General features: G+C 41.7%; 4 protein-coding genes across 5 annotated transcripts in view; 2 read left to right on the top strand and 2 right to left on the bottom strand.

Moving 5' to 3' along the window:
- Positions 1-633: 633 nt before the first annotated feature.
- On the bottom strand, positions 634-3,012 carry adad1 (adenosine deaminase domain containing 1 (testis-specific)). Its single transcript, XM_048246131.1, has one exon. It carries the CDS (start codon positions 2,936-2,938, stop codon positions 1,262-1,264), a length of 1,677 nt encoding a protein of 558 aa, XP_048102088.1. The 5' UTR covers positions 2,939-3,012; the 3' UTR covers positions 634-1,261.
- Positions 3,013-3,038: 26 nt separating this feature from the next.
- On the top strand, positions 3,039-5,957 carry LOC125296298 (PSMC3 interacting protein). Its single transcript, XM_048246134.1, has 8 exons — positions 3,039-3,137; positions 3,428-3,528; positions 3,706-3,795; positions 3,943-4,054; positions 4,194-4,339; positions 4,509-4,562; positions 4,715-4,774; positions 5,547-5,957. The coding sequence occupies exons 1-8, from the start codon at positions 3,116-3,118 to the stop codon at positions 5,601-5,603; spliced, it is 642 nt and encodes a 213-aa protein (XP_048102091.1). The 5' UTR covers positions 3,039-3,115; the 3' UTR covers positions 5,604-5,957.
- On the bottom strand, positions 5,830-12,590 carry mlx (MAX dimerization protein MLX). Of its 2 annotated transcripts, none has more exons than XM_048246133.1 (8): positions 12,188-12,590; positions 11,300-11,336; positions 10,887-10,976; positions 10,486-10,595; positions 9,458-9,560; positions 9,140-9,239; positions 8,364-8,565; positions 5,830-6,965 (listed from the first exon to the last, which is right to left on the bottom strand). In XM_048246133.1, exons 1-8 carry the CDS (start codon positions 12,227-12,229, stop codon positions 6,909-6,911), a joined length of 741 nt encoding a protein of 246 aa, XP_048102090.1. In that variant the 5' UTR covers positions 12,230-12,590; the 3' UTR covers positions 5,830-6,908. The 2 variants fall into 2 exon arrangements, with proteins under 2 accessions (XP_048102090.1, XP_048102089.1); XM_048246132.1 differs by lacking the exon at positions 12,188-12,590 and adding an exon at positions 11,788-11,968.
- fmnl1a (formin-like 1a) overlaps positions 11,353-13,159 on the top strand; it is a 22,416-nt gene continuing 20,609 nt past the window's right edge. The window contains exon 1 of the mRNA XM_048246130.1: positions 11,353-11,396. The gene's annotated coding sequence lies outside the window, so the exon portion shown is untranslated. The remainder of the gene's footprint in view (positions 11,397-13,159) is intronic.

The raw sequence follows: 13,159 nt of genomic DNA, 5'->3' as shown, positions 1-13,159 counted from the left end.
ACAGTCAGCCCTATCTGCATGTTATTGAAAGCCCATTGGCGTTGTATTCAAACGACAAACACAATAGCAAACATGACATAAGTTACATGTTGAATTTTGGCTCAACAATATAAAAAAGTCTCTGTACTATTAATAATATTCTATAGAGCTTGTAAGGAATGATAAATTAATTGAGTAGGGCAGCATAGTGGAAACATGTTCAAAGAAAGCCTGTATGGACTTTTTTTTGCAGTCAACCAAGCAGACAATTTATTTTCAGGTTAATCAAAGGAGTAACAGTGCAAACACAAAATGTACGTCAGACCCTCTATGTCAGACCTAGCATATTTATTTTTGCCATTTATGCCAAAAACAGCAACTTAATGACCATGGGGACCTTAAATGGTCTTTTAACACTGAGAACAAAAGAGACTGTCTGATTACAAAAAGCCATTTTGCATCACTCAAATGATGAAATCTATGTTTGGAATACTTCACAGATGAACATGAATCGTGGAATACAGGAACACTAAAGGTACATCACCCAGACCAGGAACAGATAAAGGACACAAGATCAGAGCGAGATGCAAGAGGATTCTTAACAAAAACTATATATATATATATATATATATATATATATATATATATATATATATATATATAAAAATAAATATCGAAAGAAATTAAAATATTTTTGTTGCTGCTATTGCTTTTGAAGCAACACCTATCTGTAGTAACCTTCAACAGAAAAAAAAAAAAAACATTGACAGGATACCCTAGATGAGCTCAGACAATTTGCTGGGCCTCCTGCCAATTACTTACTACAAGTCAAAAATACAACAACACAAATTTGCATCATCTTGTAGACAGTATTTTGAAAACCATTTCCCCCCATTTCTTCCTACAGCAAACGTTAACATCACAGTCAATAGTAAGGGCACTTTAGATCTGAACTGTTTAAATTCTGTGATTAAACTAGGATAGAAAATGGCAAAGAACAGAATGAACAGGGAATATAAGCCCCAAACAAATAAATGATCAAGTACAAAGAAAACCAGTGCTAAAACAGTTATTTCAATTAAACAAAACCTCGTCAAAAACGGAACAAAATACATACATAGTGCGTTTCAGAAGTATTTCCCTGAGAAAAAGGACAGCAAACCTCTCCTACGCCTTACTGTAGGTTCTATAGTGTTCCTGTTTTGTGTGGATCTTCACACAAAATAATGTAAACTAGAAACATGTTTGGACCATAATGCTTTTTGCATGAAATGTAGAGATCTCACATGCTGAAGTGCTCGCTGACAGAAGGTTTCTCCACCCATGATCCAAAGCCCTTTTGAGCCAAGTATGACTTGAAGACACTCTTGGCCTCCTGATAAGGTTTTGCCATCATCTTGGCCTCCCTGTAGGACGCAGCACAAACAAGGTCATTTCTCTGTGCCTCTTTAGCCACTAAGTTGAAGCGACTCAACATGGCGGCTTTGCACAGACGGCTGGCCAGAGCCGGGCCACTCTTAAAAGGAGATTCCTCGACGGTTTTGCCCTCGAGACCATTGACCACTTCCAGGGAGACGTCTCCTTGACTCCAGTTTATGCTGAGCGCGCGCTGAGCAGAGGGCCAACCAGAGGATGTGATGTTGGCGACCAGGCTGATATGAGGTCGGTGGACACAGTAGTAAATTGGCAGCTTCGTGGTAATGCCATCCACACGCTGGTTCACAGCAATCTCCATGCCCCGAGGGTTGCTGCAACTCTCATCCCCTATGAGAATGCTGCTGACATAAACTGGCTCCATGAAGTGACTAAGGAGAGACCCTTGGAAGCCCAGAACTTGCCACTGGGTGATCTTGTCTGTGGTGGACATACTAACCACCTTAGAGGAGATCTGGTCAACTGTGGAGGAGAAGACAGAGAAGACCTTCCCCTCAATGGTCACATGTAGGCTGATCTGATTGTTTACTTCCCACGCAGACATTGACAGTGGATTCAGCCGTAGGTGTGGTGGGATTTGAGCGGCTCCTTTGGGAAGCTGGTTCATGTACAGATGCAGTTTGACGTCACTCTTTAGGCTGAGCAACTTGGTCTTCTCATCTTGTTGGAAAATCGACTTCTCCTGCAGATGGCTATTTTTGCTGTAGAAGAGCAGCAGGTGCCTGTAGAGATACCTCAGTAGAGATCGACGTGCTGTTACAACTGCATGGGAATCATGCAGGATTCGCCCATTTGATGTGATGCTTTCTTTTGTGTTGTAACTGCCAGTTCCCAAGGCCACCACCTCATAGCCTGAAGATGACTGGGCTACAAATGCAGCCACTGTGCTCCCACAACCTGAAAACTCAGGGCACATGTCCAGCAATTTTGTGGTGGACTCCTTCACAGCATTTCGAATGTGCTCTTCCAAAGGATTCTTCTTCCTCTCATGGACCAACATCCCTGAATGTGCCTCTGAAGTGACAGGTTGAGGTTCTTTCACAGGTAAGGGGGGAGGCCCTGGTACTCTTCCAACACCACCATTGAGTACTCCTTGGTTTTCTAACATGGGTATGAAGTCCTGCAATGCAAGCTGAGCAGCTTTTGCCTTTGCCTCCTTCTTATTCACTCCCATACCCGTCTTGTATTCCACATCATCAATCACGGCACAGTATGCGAAATAGAGAGTTGTGACATTACCTGTGGTGACTGTTTCTTTCAAATCCAGCTGAAAGCCAAGCACCTGTGACAACTGGTGCAATGCTGATATGGGATTTGTTTGTCCTCTTTTATATCTCGCTACTAGCTCAGGAACCCCAATTTTTGACTTAGCAGGATAGCGGTCTCGTGAAAACCCCTCAGAGGTGACATTGGTTTGGGGTACACTTGAGAGCATATTGTGTCCAGTCTGTCCATTAACATTCTTTTGAAGTACACTAGCAAAGCTTGAAGCCCTGGATAAAGGATTCGGTCCACTTCGACTCATTTCGACGAGGGTCAAGGCCGCTAGCTAGTGTGTGAAGTATAGTTTGATGGTTTTCTATTCTACCACGTCTTGAATGACGTATATACCCACAATGCTCCACGACGCGCGAAACTTGAAGAAGATAAACAACACTACAAGCAAAGAGTTATAAGCAACTGAGAAGTAAGAACTTCAGATATGAGCAAGAAAGATGCAGCGGGTTTGTGAAACTACGGCAAATTCTTGATAATACATAGTAATTGTCCACACGTCACGTTGAATAGTTAAGGCTTGTTCAATGTAGTTTAGCAATGTTGTTAATCGGAGAAACATTAGCTAGCAACAATAGCTAAAAAAAAACGTCAACGTTAGCTTGTACATTACTGCAAGCCCTATAACAGACTAATTCAATGACACTTCACACAATATATTGTTATATGTTACCAGAGCTGTGTTTCAAGACTACTATTAAAACTGAAACCTGTGTGTGTGTGTGTGTGATTTTCGCAGCGGTGGCCATCATCCTCACTTACCTGAATGAGCAGAATCGACCATACAGCGCTCAAGATGTGTTTGGGAACCTGCAGAAGCAGCACGGCTTTGGTAAAACGGTAAGTGGTGGTGATGGGTCAGACTCGGCAAACATAATTTTAGTAAAACTGCAGTGCAGCACATGATGTGGTGGGGCACGTCTGGAGTTATCTAACCAAGAAAGTACGAATAAGGACTATGAATTGATTCATAAAACGGTTTGCACCATGACAGCTGTTGCTGACCCCTCGTTACAGGCTGTGGTCAAGGCAATGGAGCAACTGGCCCAGGATGGCAAGATTCGAGAGAAGACTTACGGCAAGCAGAAGATATACTTTGCCGACCAGGTGAACTCATCCGTTTTTTTTTTTCCACAGGCTATACTTTTTTAAATATTTTTTTCACAGGCTATACTTTTTGGTATGATTGATGGCATATTTGTTAAACATACGATCTCTATATTACATGCAATCCAGCTGGTTGTGTAATTCCAGGCCCAGTTTACAGACGTGAGTGACACTGATCTGAAGACCATGGACACACGCATCTCTGAGCTAAGCTCACAGGTGCAAGAAGTCACACAGTGCTGCAGGCAATTGGAGTCTGGTATGTGTGTTTGTTTGTTCATTCGGAATATATATATTCCTGTATTTCTATTCCCTCACAACATACTGCTGAGCTACACACACTCACACACACAGGGATGAGGAATTGTTGACTGGGCTCATGATTTCCAACCATGTAGAGCTGAGGGAGCTGAGCAGCTCCCTGACCTCCGAGGAGATGGCCTCTGAGATCCAGGAGCTGAAGCCAGAGTGTGCATCTTACCGTGAGCGCCTGCAGAAGATCAAGTGTGCAACTAATCATGTTTCACCAGAGGAGCGAGAAAAGGTCAGATTTCAGAAGACCACTCCCAATGACTACATTTATACTTCTGGCACATAAACTTAATCTACATGGTGCACCAAGTATGAGAGGGTTTAGGGAATCTCAGTTTAGAACACATAATGAAGAATACCAGTGTCTAATTCTTTTGAATGATGTGTGCAAACTCCTGCAGATTCACAAAGTCAGGAATCTCTATGTGAAGGAATGGAGGAAGAGGAAGAGGCTGGTAATGTTGTGTTTTCTCATCACTATGTTCCTACTGACATAATATTGATTGCCTACTGTCAAGACACGTTTGGGGTTTCAGATGTGCAGCAAACATTTGAGTGATGCCGATGTGAGATGTGCTTATATTCTCCATGTTATTGTCTTTGTTAGACACAGGACATGATGGGTGCGATCTTGGAGGGTTATCCAAAGAGCAAGAAACAGTTTATGGTAAGATGGGCTCTAATCAGTCATGTGTTGTCAGTGAAATAATTTAACGCTCCGTATAAACCGTATTAACAGCCGTGGCCTACTGCTTCGGACTTGTAACCGGAGGGTTGCCGGTTCGAACCCCGACCAGTAGGCCACGGCTGAAGTGCAAGGCACCTAACCCCTCACTGCTCCCCGAGCGCCGCTGTTGTTGCAGGCAGCTCACTGCGCCGGGATTAGTGTGTGTTTCACTAATTCACGGATTGGGATAAATGCAGACACCAAATTTCCCTCACGGGATCAAAAGAGTATATATACTTATACTTACTTAAACCAGGCAGGACTTCAAAGGGCCAGTAAAACATGTAATTATTTTATGAATTCTGAATGAATCCTTCCAAGGGTACTTTGTCTCAACATTTCTTACAACCCAACACATTTACCATGCACTTCCCTGTATTACAACCCAACACATTTACCATTCTTACAACCCAACACATTTACCACTTCCCTCCTCCTTCTTCTACCACTCTTTGACTTGTACTTAACTTCTGCACTCTCATCCTCTGGTAATATTAATGTTATACATTGATGTTGTATTAATTGCTACCTATGGTACCCTCTGCATTGTAGCCTGAATGTTATTCCTCATTTTCTAAGTCGCTTTGGATAAAAGTGTCTGCTAAATGAATATATTTAATGTAATAAGTGGATACTATTCACTAGTGAGCTCTCTTTGATCGGTGGTTGGCAGGTCGAACACTGACCTTGAAGGTCTCTCCTTGTCTCTTAGGAGGAGGTTGGTGTGGAAACCGATGAAGACCACAAAGTGACCATACCTGATATTTAACGAAATTGGGTCTTTGAATGTTTGTCTTCGGTGGTCACCATGGATACATGCTACCAACTGACTGCACTGTCTGTGTGAGAGGTAACGTGCAGCAGTCCTTATGTAGTGGCAAACTGGAAACTTGGCCAGTTAAAGTTTAAAGTAAGGATTAAACTTTTCCTGTTCAAGAGACCGCATGGCATCCAACAGCCGGATATGAAAAAAGGAAAATGGTTGTAGAGACAGGAACTGTGAATATTGTTTATTTCCAATTACAAACTGTATTCATACAAAAATATTTCAACTGCTCTTGTCAATATCAGCATACAATTTCAAGAGGTTGTATACAAGGTTCCAACACGCACCCAATATTGATTAGTATCTATTAAATTATTTCCCTTTAACATTTTGGCATTGTATTTCTTAATATAAAAATTCCTGATTACCGTTGGTTTTTGGATTGTGCTGCAACATTCTCTACAATCTTATTTATTTTGGTTGAAATAAGTCACCATAAATGACATGATTTCATTAATGAGTGTCTCTGTGCTTCAGCAAAATGAGAGTAACACATAATGGGTACACTAAAACACAGCAAAAACAAACGACAATGAACAATCTGAAACAATATTCAGGCGACTCCTTTAAAAACCACTTATACAGAAAGCGAAAAACGTGTTTCCACCATCTCTTGACATTCAGTGTGATTTTTTTTTTTAAAACGAGTACGGTTGGTTGTTTGATTACACTGAACACGTCAGACATCTGCGGCTGCATGAATAACCAACACACAAATCTTACACACAGCAAACTAGAGAGAAACCGGTGGCAGCAGCATCACACACAACACTGAAGCAGTGAACACTGAACTGTGTCGAGTGACAACATAGAAACTCCACAGGGCCCCCAAACCAACAACAAGGGGGCACTAAGACCAGAGTGAAAAAGAGTATGGCCATCTCCTGGACACCAAGCCCCAAAACGAAAGCCCCAACCAACTTAACACAGAGGGTGGTCTAAAGCCCTCGCATGTTTTAAAATGATGTAATTAATGCTACTTAAACAGGTTTTTGCTCAAAAGCAGAATGGCTCTGCTGATTCCAACCAGAGAAGCTGGGGAGAGTGTGGAGCAAGAACACAGCACCAGCCGGCCACCATGACCACCACAGCTATGTAGTACAGCCAATACAGGGGTGTGTATGTTGATGTGTGCGTGTGAGCACGCGTTTGTGTGTGTAAGAGGGGAGTGTTGTGCATATTCCCTGCTGAGTGCCATGTCGGCATGAATGACAGACAGGGAACTGTTTCGGTGTCCACCCGCGGCCATCAGTACAGCTGAGCATTGAGCCGTCTCAGGATCTCCACCACAAACTCCCTCAGTGTCTGTCACGAGAGAGGAGAGAAGTTCCCACGGTCATAAATGCCATTGAAGACAGCAACACAAACTCCCTCAATGACTTTCACAAGAGGAAAGACCAGATTGCAAGTACATAAATGCATTCATTACAGCTGCAACTCATTCTGGGACACTGACAGACTGTCACAGCCTGAACACATGAACACTTGGCCATGTTGCCTATAAGAAGTATTAATCCAGGTTTATGACATTTACACATTTTTGCAAATTTCACATCATTAGTTGAGATGGCTCAGGGCCGTATTCACAAAGCCTTTTATCTTACCACTAGGAGTACTCCTAAATCGCACTAAAAGATTTTAGCTAGAAGTTTTCTCTTAAAGTTATTCACAAGGCCTTCAGACCTACTCTTAGTAAGGAAAAATGACAACTCCTAAACTAAGAGTGAGTCTTCGTTGATATGGATGACGTCATTACTCATGCACGAGCTTGACTGAAGTGACCACCTTGATTGGCTGATTGTAACGCGGGAATGATTCCAAACACCTCCCTTACAATGATGAGTGACAGGCGAGCGGTCTGAGAATGCGTGCGCTACACAATGACGGAAGATGATGAATAACTGAATAAAAAGGCCTAGCCTAAATGAATAAAGAGTACGGCAAAACAAATAGCCTAATGAAACATACGGATTGATGCAGTATCTTTGCAACATTATTAAATTAATCTGTCACCATTCCTACGTTTGCAAAGAGGAGAACATTTTCATTTGATTCACAATGAAACATTACATTTAATTTACATGTTGACAATGAGTAGCCTAGTTTTGGTTGTTGTTGGTGGTGTTATTGCATCAGTTAGTTATGCCTACAATGCAAAATTGTTCCCCTTGCGATTGGAAGCTCCTGTAGCCGCATAGGATTTCAAAACATCGCGACGTGAAATGCCACAAAAAGCGGTTTGTGAATAGGTCTTAGTGAGTTAGGAGTCCTCGACTTCTTTTAAGCGGTCCCAGACTTAGGTTCTACTTTTAGGTCTAAAATGCTTCGTGAATTACTTTAAGTGAAAAAAAATTCTAAAGTCCTAAAGTTAGGAGTGACACGCCCATTATTTTTAAGAATTGCTCCTAAATTCGCCAGTTAGGAGCTACTTTTAGCCTTAAAATTATTTCTGAATACGGCCCCAGGTACATAAACTCAGGTATAAATAGTCATTATAAAATGTGTAAATGGAACCCATATGCACAGCACTAATATGTATTTATATGTTCATCAGACACTTTGATATACAGACTAGATTTTACATCATCTTTTGTTTGTGTGTGCCCTAAATATCAAATGTGTGACCATGTTGGCATCTTGCACAACCTGCTGGATTAGGTGTTCGACCACACACAGTCCTGCTCTGTGTATGTGTTAGCCTACCTGGGGCTTGCAGTGCTCCTCAATCCACCTGAAGACGCAGGCCGACAGCTCCTCGAAGCTGCTGAAGGACACTGAGGCGCTGAAACTCTGGAACAGCGAGTCCATGATGCTCTGGAACACGCTGAACTTCACCTGGTCTGACACCTGCTCGTTGCCCTGCTGTGGGTTGTTCTGATGGGCCTTCACTATGTGCTCATAGTTCCTAAATGAAAATGTTTTGTTTTTATTTGTGTCTTCCTTGTGTGACAGACAGTCATGCTGCCAATCAGAAGTGTCATACTCCTAGGCAAATACAATTAGGAACCAATGAATGGACCTTTCCGGTCTGTCAATCATAATAATATAAAAACCATCAAATTGTCCAATTTCCCTGAAGCTCCTCTTGTTCCACAAACAAATGGTGGCTCTGGTGATGTATCAGTCACAAGTGGGCATGTTCTAAATGCATCATGGTGAATATTGAACTAAAAACTTTCAAAAATGATATTGCAAATGAAATTGCAATATTGCAATTCAATGGACCCTTTCAAGAGAGTTCCATTATCAGCATCATAGTTGGCCCCACAAGACTTCCTTTTTAACATTCCATATGTTATTTTAATGCAGAGGAAGTAGATTGGGGCCCAAATAGAACGTTCAAGCATTGTTTTTGTTTACCTTGTTGAAAGGGTCAATATCTTCCCCAAATGGCCCACCCCTCTCTGATCCATCTGTTGCCCTTCCCTAGCCTCACTATTCCTCTTACCCCACCCCACCTGCCCCTTTCCTGAACTCACGTTTTCATAATCTTCAGGGCCATCACTTCCTTCCTCAGTGTGGACACTTCATCCTCCTGCTTCTTCTTTTCTTTATGCAGGAACTGAATGTAGTCTATGGCTGCAGAAAACCAAACGGACAACACAACACATGCAGCATTGATGGCACTAATATGCTGAGGTAGGCACAGACAAGCACCTCAAGCACCTTCATGCTTGAAGCAGTACTGTGAATAGTAAAAGGCCATTAGAAACATAAGAATTTAAATAGACTGCAATGGCTTGCATATGCTTGTGTCTTTATGAGTGAGATTTCATGAAGAGTTTGGCGTGACTCACTCTTCTGCAGCACGGTAACTTTGCTGATCTTCTGTGTGGCCATGGCAAACTCCGACTGCTGCTGGCAGGTGGGCACTATGGCCTGCAGATCATCATACCCTTTCTGACACACACGCAGAAAGTCAGTTGTGCTCATACAGACAGAGGAAGATTTTTTTCTTTCTTTTCTTTTCTTTCTGATGTTTACTTTTCACCCAAAACAAACCCCAAGCCTAATTGCTCTCTCAATCAGTAGGGCGCTTAGGCGTATCGTACAACTTATCAAAGAAACAAGCTCATACCAGCAATACTTTAACCAAAATGATTTTTTAAAACATGGGCAAATTTGAAAAATCTTGGCTCTAAAAGTACCTTTTGGCGAGGATCACATCAGCCAGCAGCAAACGTAACGCAACGCTCAGACCATAATAAGTTTTATCTCGTTCCTAAGCAACATAAACGGGTTGTCAATTGAATACGCTCACGTTACGCTCTGAAAGTTGAACCAAGTTCAACGCTCAGCTTTTTCAACGCTAGCGTTACGCCAGCGTTGCCACCGTTCAGCTGCCGAACCATAGAGAACAATAGGAAACTTGCCGCTTGCTAATATGATCCCCATCTTAAAGCTCTGACTTTGCATCCAAATCTGTTTTGACTTATCCAAATGAGTCATGATTTGATCACCATCAATGATTATAGACCTACTGCCAATCACACTTATGGTTTAATTGCGCATAATTTTTCAGGTTGTAATAAGATTTTCAAAATTACACCACTTCTAACCTGATGCAACTGTAATCATGAATGTGATCAATGATCAACTGAAGAACAACTTAAGTGTATTTTACAACCCGATCTGACTGCAACTTCGATAAATGATTGGCCACACAGCAGGACCTGTATACTGTGTCTTATCCAACCCCTGGCCTAGTTTCTCTTCTTTTGTTCCGCCCACTCTCCCTACCCTCTAAAGCACAGTCCTAGGATCTATCATTCTCACATTGTGACCCATTTCTCTTCCCTAAACAGTGTTTCTGTCGCTCACACACCCTTATGGCATCCCTCCGTTTCTGTTCAGCCTGCGTGTGGGCTTGTCTCCGTCTCACTTTGTAAGAGTCCTTGTAGGACGTCTCATGTCTGTAGTCACTGTCTTCATCGTCTGGCAGGAAAACAAGGACATTCAGGCAGTCAGTTAATGTAATTAATGTAACTGAAAGACCATCTCATCAAATTATTATAGGATCAATACTAGACCATTACTTACCGATAAACCATACCAGTGATAATTAAACAATTATAATATTTCACAGTTCTATATTCAAATTAATATTCACAATCAATTTTAAACAAATGGTAGCAGTAAAAATGAAAACTAAACATCACAATCACTGAAAGTACGTATCGTCTGCATTTCAGCACATTTCTTTGCAGTTTACTTCTGAAGTCTCACCTGTGTTGGGCACAGACGAGGCGCTTGTGGAGCCAATGCTGTTGGCCCTGGAAACCCCTGCCCCTTTCCGCGCGCAGTCTGCCAGGAAGCCTGTTGGTAGAACACATCAGTCAGAAGAGCTCAGTCAAGTTAGAACATACGTACTTATGCTTCCAATCACTAACTTTCAGCACATCAAATACACCTGCCTACAATGATGATGATGATGATGATGATAAAGTCCAATAGGCTGAAATAATGTGTTGAGGTTTCTCCACTTGACCCATACTGATAAAAGTACTTTTCTTCACTTCCCTTCAGTATCAGTAAATGATCTTCACAGATATGTATTATTTTTGCTGTTCTTTAGGTCTGTTTTTTTTCTGAAAGGCATATCTTCAGCATTTCTTTTCTATTGTCATCAGTGTACTCACTGTGCTCAAAGCCGCCGTCACTGAAGGTGCTGTCAGTCTGGTTGGACATGGCGAGTGAAGGTGTAGATGGAAGAAAAGAGAAGAACCAGCTCAAAAAGTGGGTTGAGCACAATGGGCTGAATAACAAAAGCTGGCATCTCTCTCTCGCTCTCTGTGTGCGTGTGCGTGAGAGAGCGAGAGAGAGAGAGATCATACAAATAACACATCACCGTTACACCCCCGCTTAAAAGGAAGTCTAATGTTAATAGATGTCACTGAGGCCATAATATTAACGTTACCCAAAGTACAAAACATTTCGTTTGTTTATAGGGACGTAGTTAATCATCGAGAATGTGAACAATAACTGACGAGACCACAGCAAGCAAATGTGAACCTATGTTGTTATCTGAAGCCACCTTATTTAGCTGACTAACTCAATTAACAGCTAATGTTAGCTACCAAATGTTTAACAACAAGAAAGTTGCTGACAGATAATAACGTTAACTTACTGTCAACTGTCTGTCTTGCTCTATGTAATTTATAAATGGTCCGTGCATACTGTTAAAGTATCAGAGCATTACACTTTCACAACATCGTGTACGCAGCTACCACAACAACGTATTTATAACAGAAAGCTCGAATCTGAAGCTGCTCTTTAAATGCCAGTGATTTTTGGTAGCTAGATATATGCTAGAAGCTAGCTAGCTACCGAAATTAGCTAACAAGTTATCAGCTATCAGCTAATGTTAGCTAGCTGTCTAAGCTAACGTAACATAAATGAATAACATCAATGCCGTTATCAGCCTCCAAGAAACATCGGTGTACCACTTCTGCAACAGTATACCATTACCTCTTTTTGGCACTTTTGAAGCGACAAAGTTTTTCCAAATTAATAGAACTTTCACTTACTTTGCTCCAGGGATCTTCAGGCGACGCGCTTGGTTCCGTCATATTGTTGCACTTAAAGGCATCACGGGATGCTATGTTGACAGCCACTAAAGGAGAAACGATGCCCTCTGCTGACGAGTCTCGGATCTTCAGTCCGTACCAACTTCCGTACCAACTGGGCCAGATAGGAAAACCACTGTTTTGTTTGTGCGCCACACAAAATACGATTTAGCTAAAATGACACCTTGGCTAACCCAGACGAACCTGTTTGCAAATTTGTATGTGGACCTAAAGAGCAAATTAACATTTGCTAACAGATTCATCTGGGTTCACTCAAGCTAGTGGTTAATCGAGAAACATGTGTCAGGGCCGCCACTCTTCAGATCAACTTGGAGTGAGCTCAAGGAGCGCTCAAGGGAGGCCTGCAAGACCTGAACAATTAGTGCGTCCATGGAAATTATCCTAGGCTACCCTCTCGAGGTACCTTCTCATTCACCACAGTCCTTTAAACAGTGGCCTACCATAAACTGGCGGGAATTGTGGAAACATGTGTCTCCACTGACATTGTGTCATTCATTCCTTCTATCAAATCAGATGTTGTTGCTGCATCATATGATTTTGTCATGAATGGGTTCCAAAACCAAGGCCTGTAAAATATTTCTAAAATCCTTTGTCTTCACATTTCTTTCCCTTCATATGTATTTAGTATTACAACCTGAAAAAATATCTGGGAAGCAACGTATTGGCTTTCCAAGTATTGAAAATTATTATTCATAGCCAGCCCAAACTTTGTAGGGCAGACTGAACCGTTTAAGGTTTAAATGGCATACTTGTTGATTTTCTATACAGCCCCTGATTGAGAAAAAGTAATTGGGGGTTTTATAAACTTGTTTTGAATACGCCCATGATATCCAAGTGACTAATCGTATGCTTCATTACAATCTAGCTATGTAAAAATAAACGTAGACATCCTGCATGAGATCATAATAATGC

This window comes from Alosa alosa, chromosome 6, assembly GCF_017589495.1.
Source record: "Alosa alosa isolate M-15738 ecotype Scorff River chromosome 6, AALO_Geno_1.1, whole genome shotgun sequence".
Lineage (NCBI taxonomy): Eukaryota > Metazoa > Chordata > Actinopteri > Clupeiformes > Clupeidae > Alosa > Alosa alosa.
The sequence above is the reverse complement of the archived record's forward strand: the minus strand, read 5'-3'. Positions and strand labels throughout refer to the sequence as shown.

Excerpts from the sequence above, each read along its gene's own strand:
- adad1 (XM_048246131.1), bottom strand. The coding sequence starts at position 2,938 with ATGAGTCGAAGTGGACCGAATCCTTTATCCAGGGCTTCAAGCTTTGCT.
- LOC125296298 (XM_048246134.1), top strand. The coding sequence starts at position 3,116 with ATGAGCAAGAAAGATGCAGCGG. Across the intron at positions 3,529-3,705 it reads AGCACGGCTTTGGTAAAACG|GCTGTGGTCAAGGCAATGGA; the intron begins GTAAGTGGTGGT and ends CCCTCGTTACAG. Across the intron at positions 4,055-4,193 it reads CTGCAGGCAATTGGAGTCTG|AGCTGAGGGAGCTGAGCAGC; the intron begins GTATGTGTGTTT and ends CCAACCATGTAG.
- mlx (XM_048246132.1), bottom strand. The coding sequence starts at position 11,835 with ATGCACGGACCATTTATAAATTACATAGAGCAAGACAGACAGTTGACA. Across the intron at positions 10,977-11,299 it reads TGACGGCGGCTTTGAGCACA|GCTTCCTGGCAGACTGCGCG; the intron begins GTGAGTACACTG and ends TTCTACCAACAG. Across the intron at positions 10,596-10,886 it reads CTCGTCTGTGCCCAACACAG|ACGATGAAGACAGTGACTAC; the intron begins GTGAGACTTCAG and ends TTTTCCTGCCAG.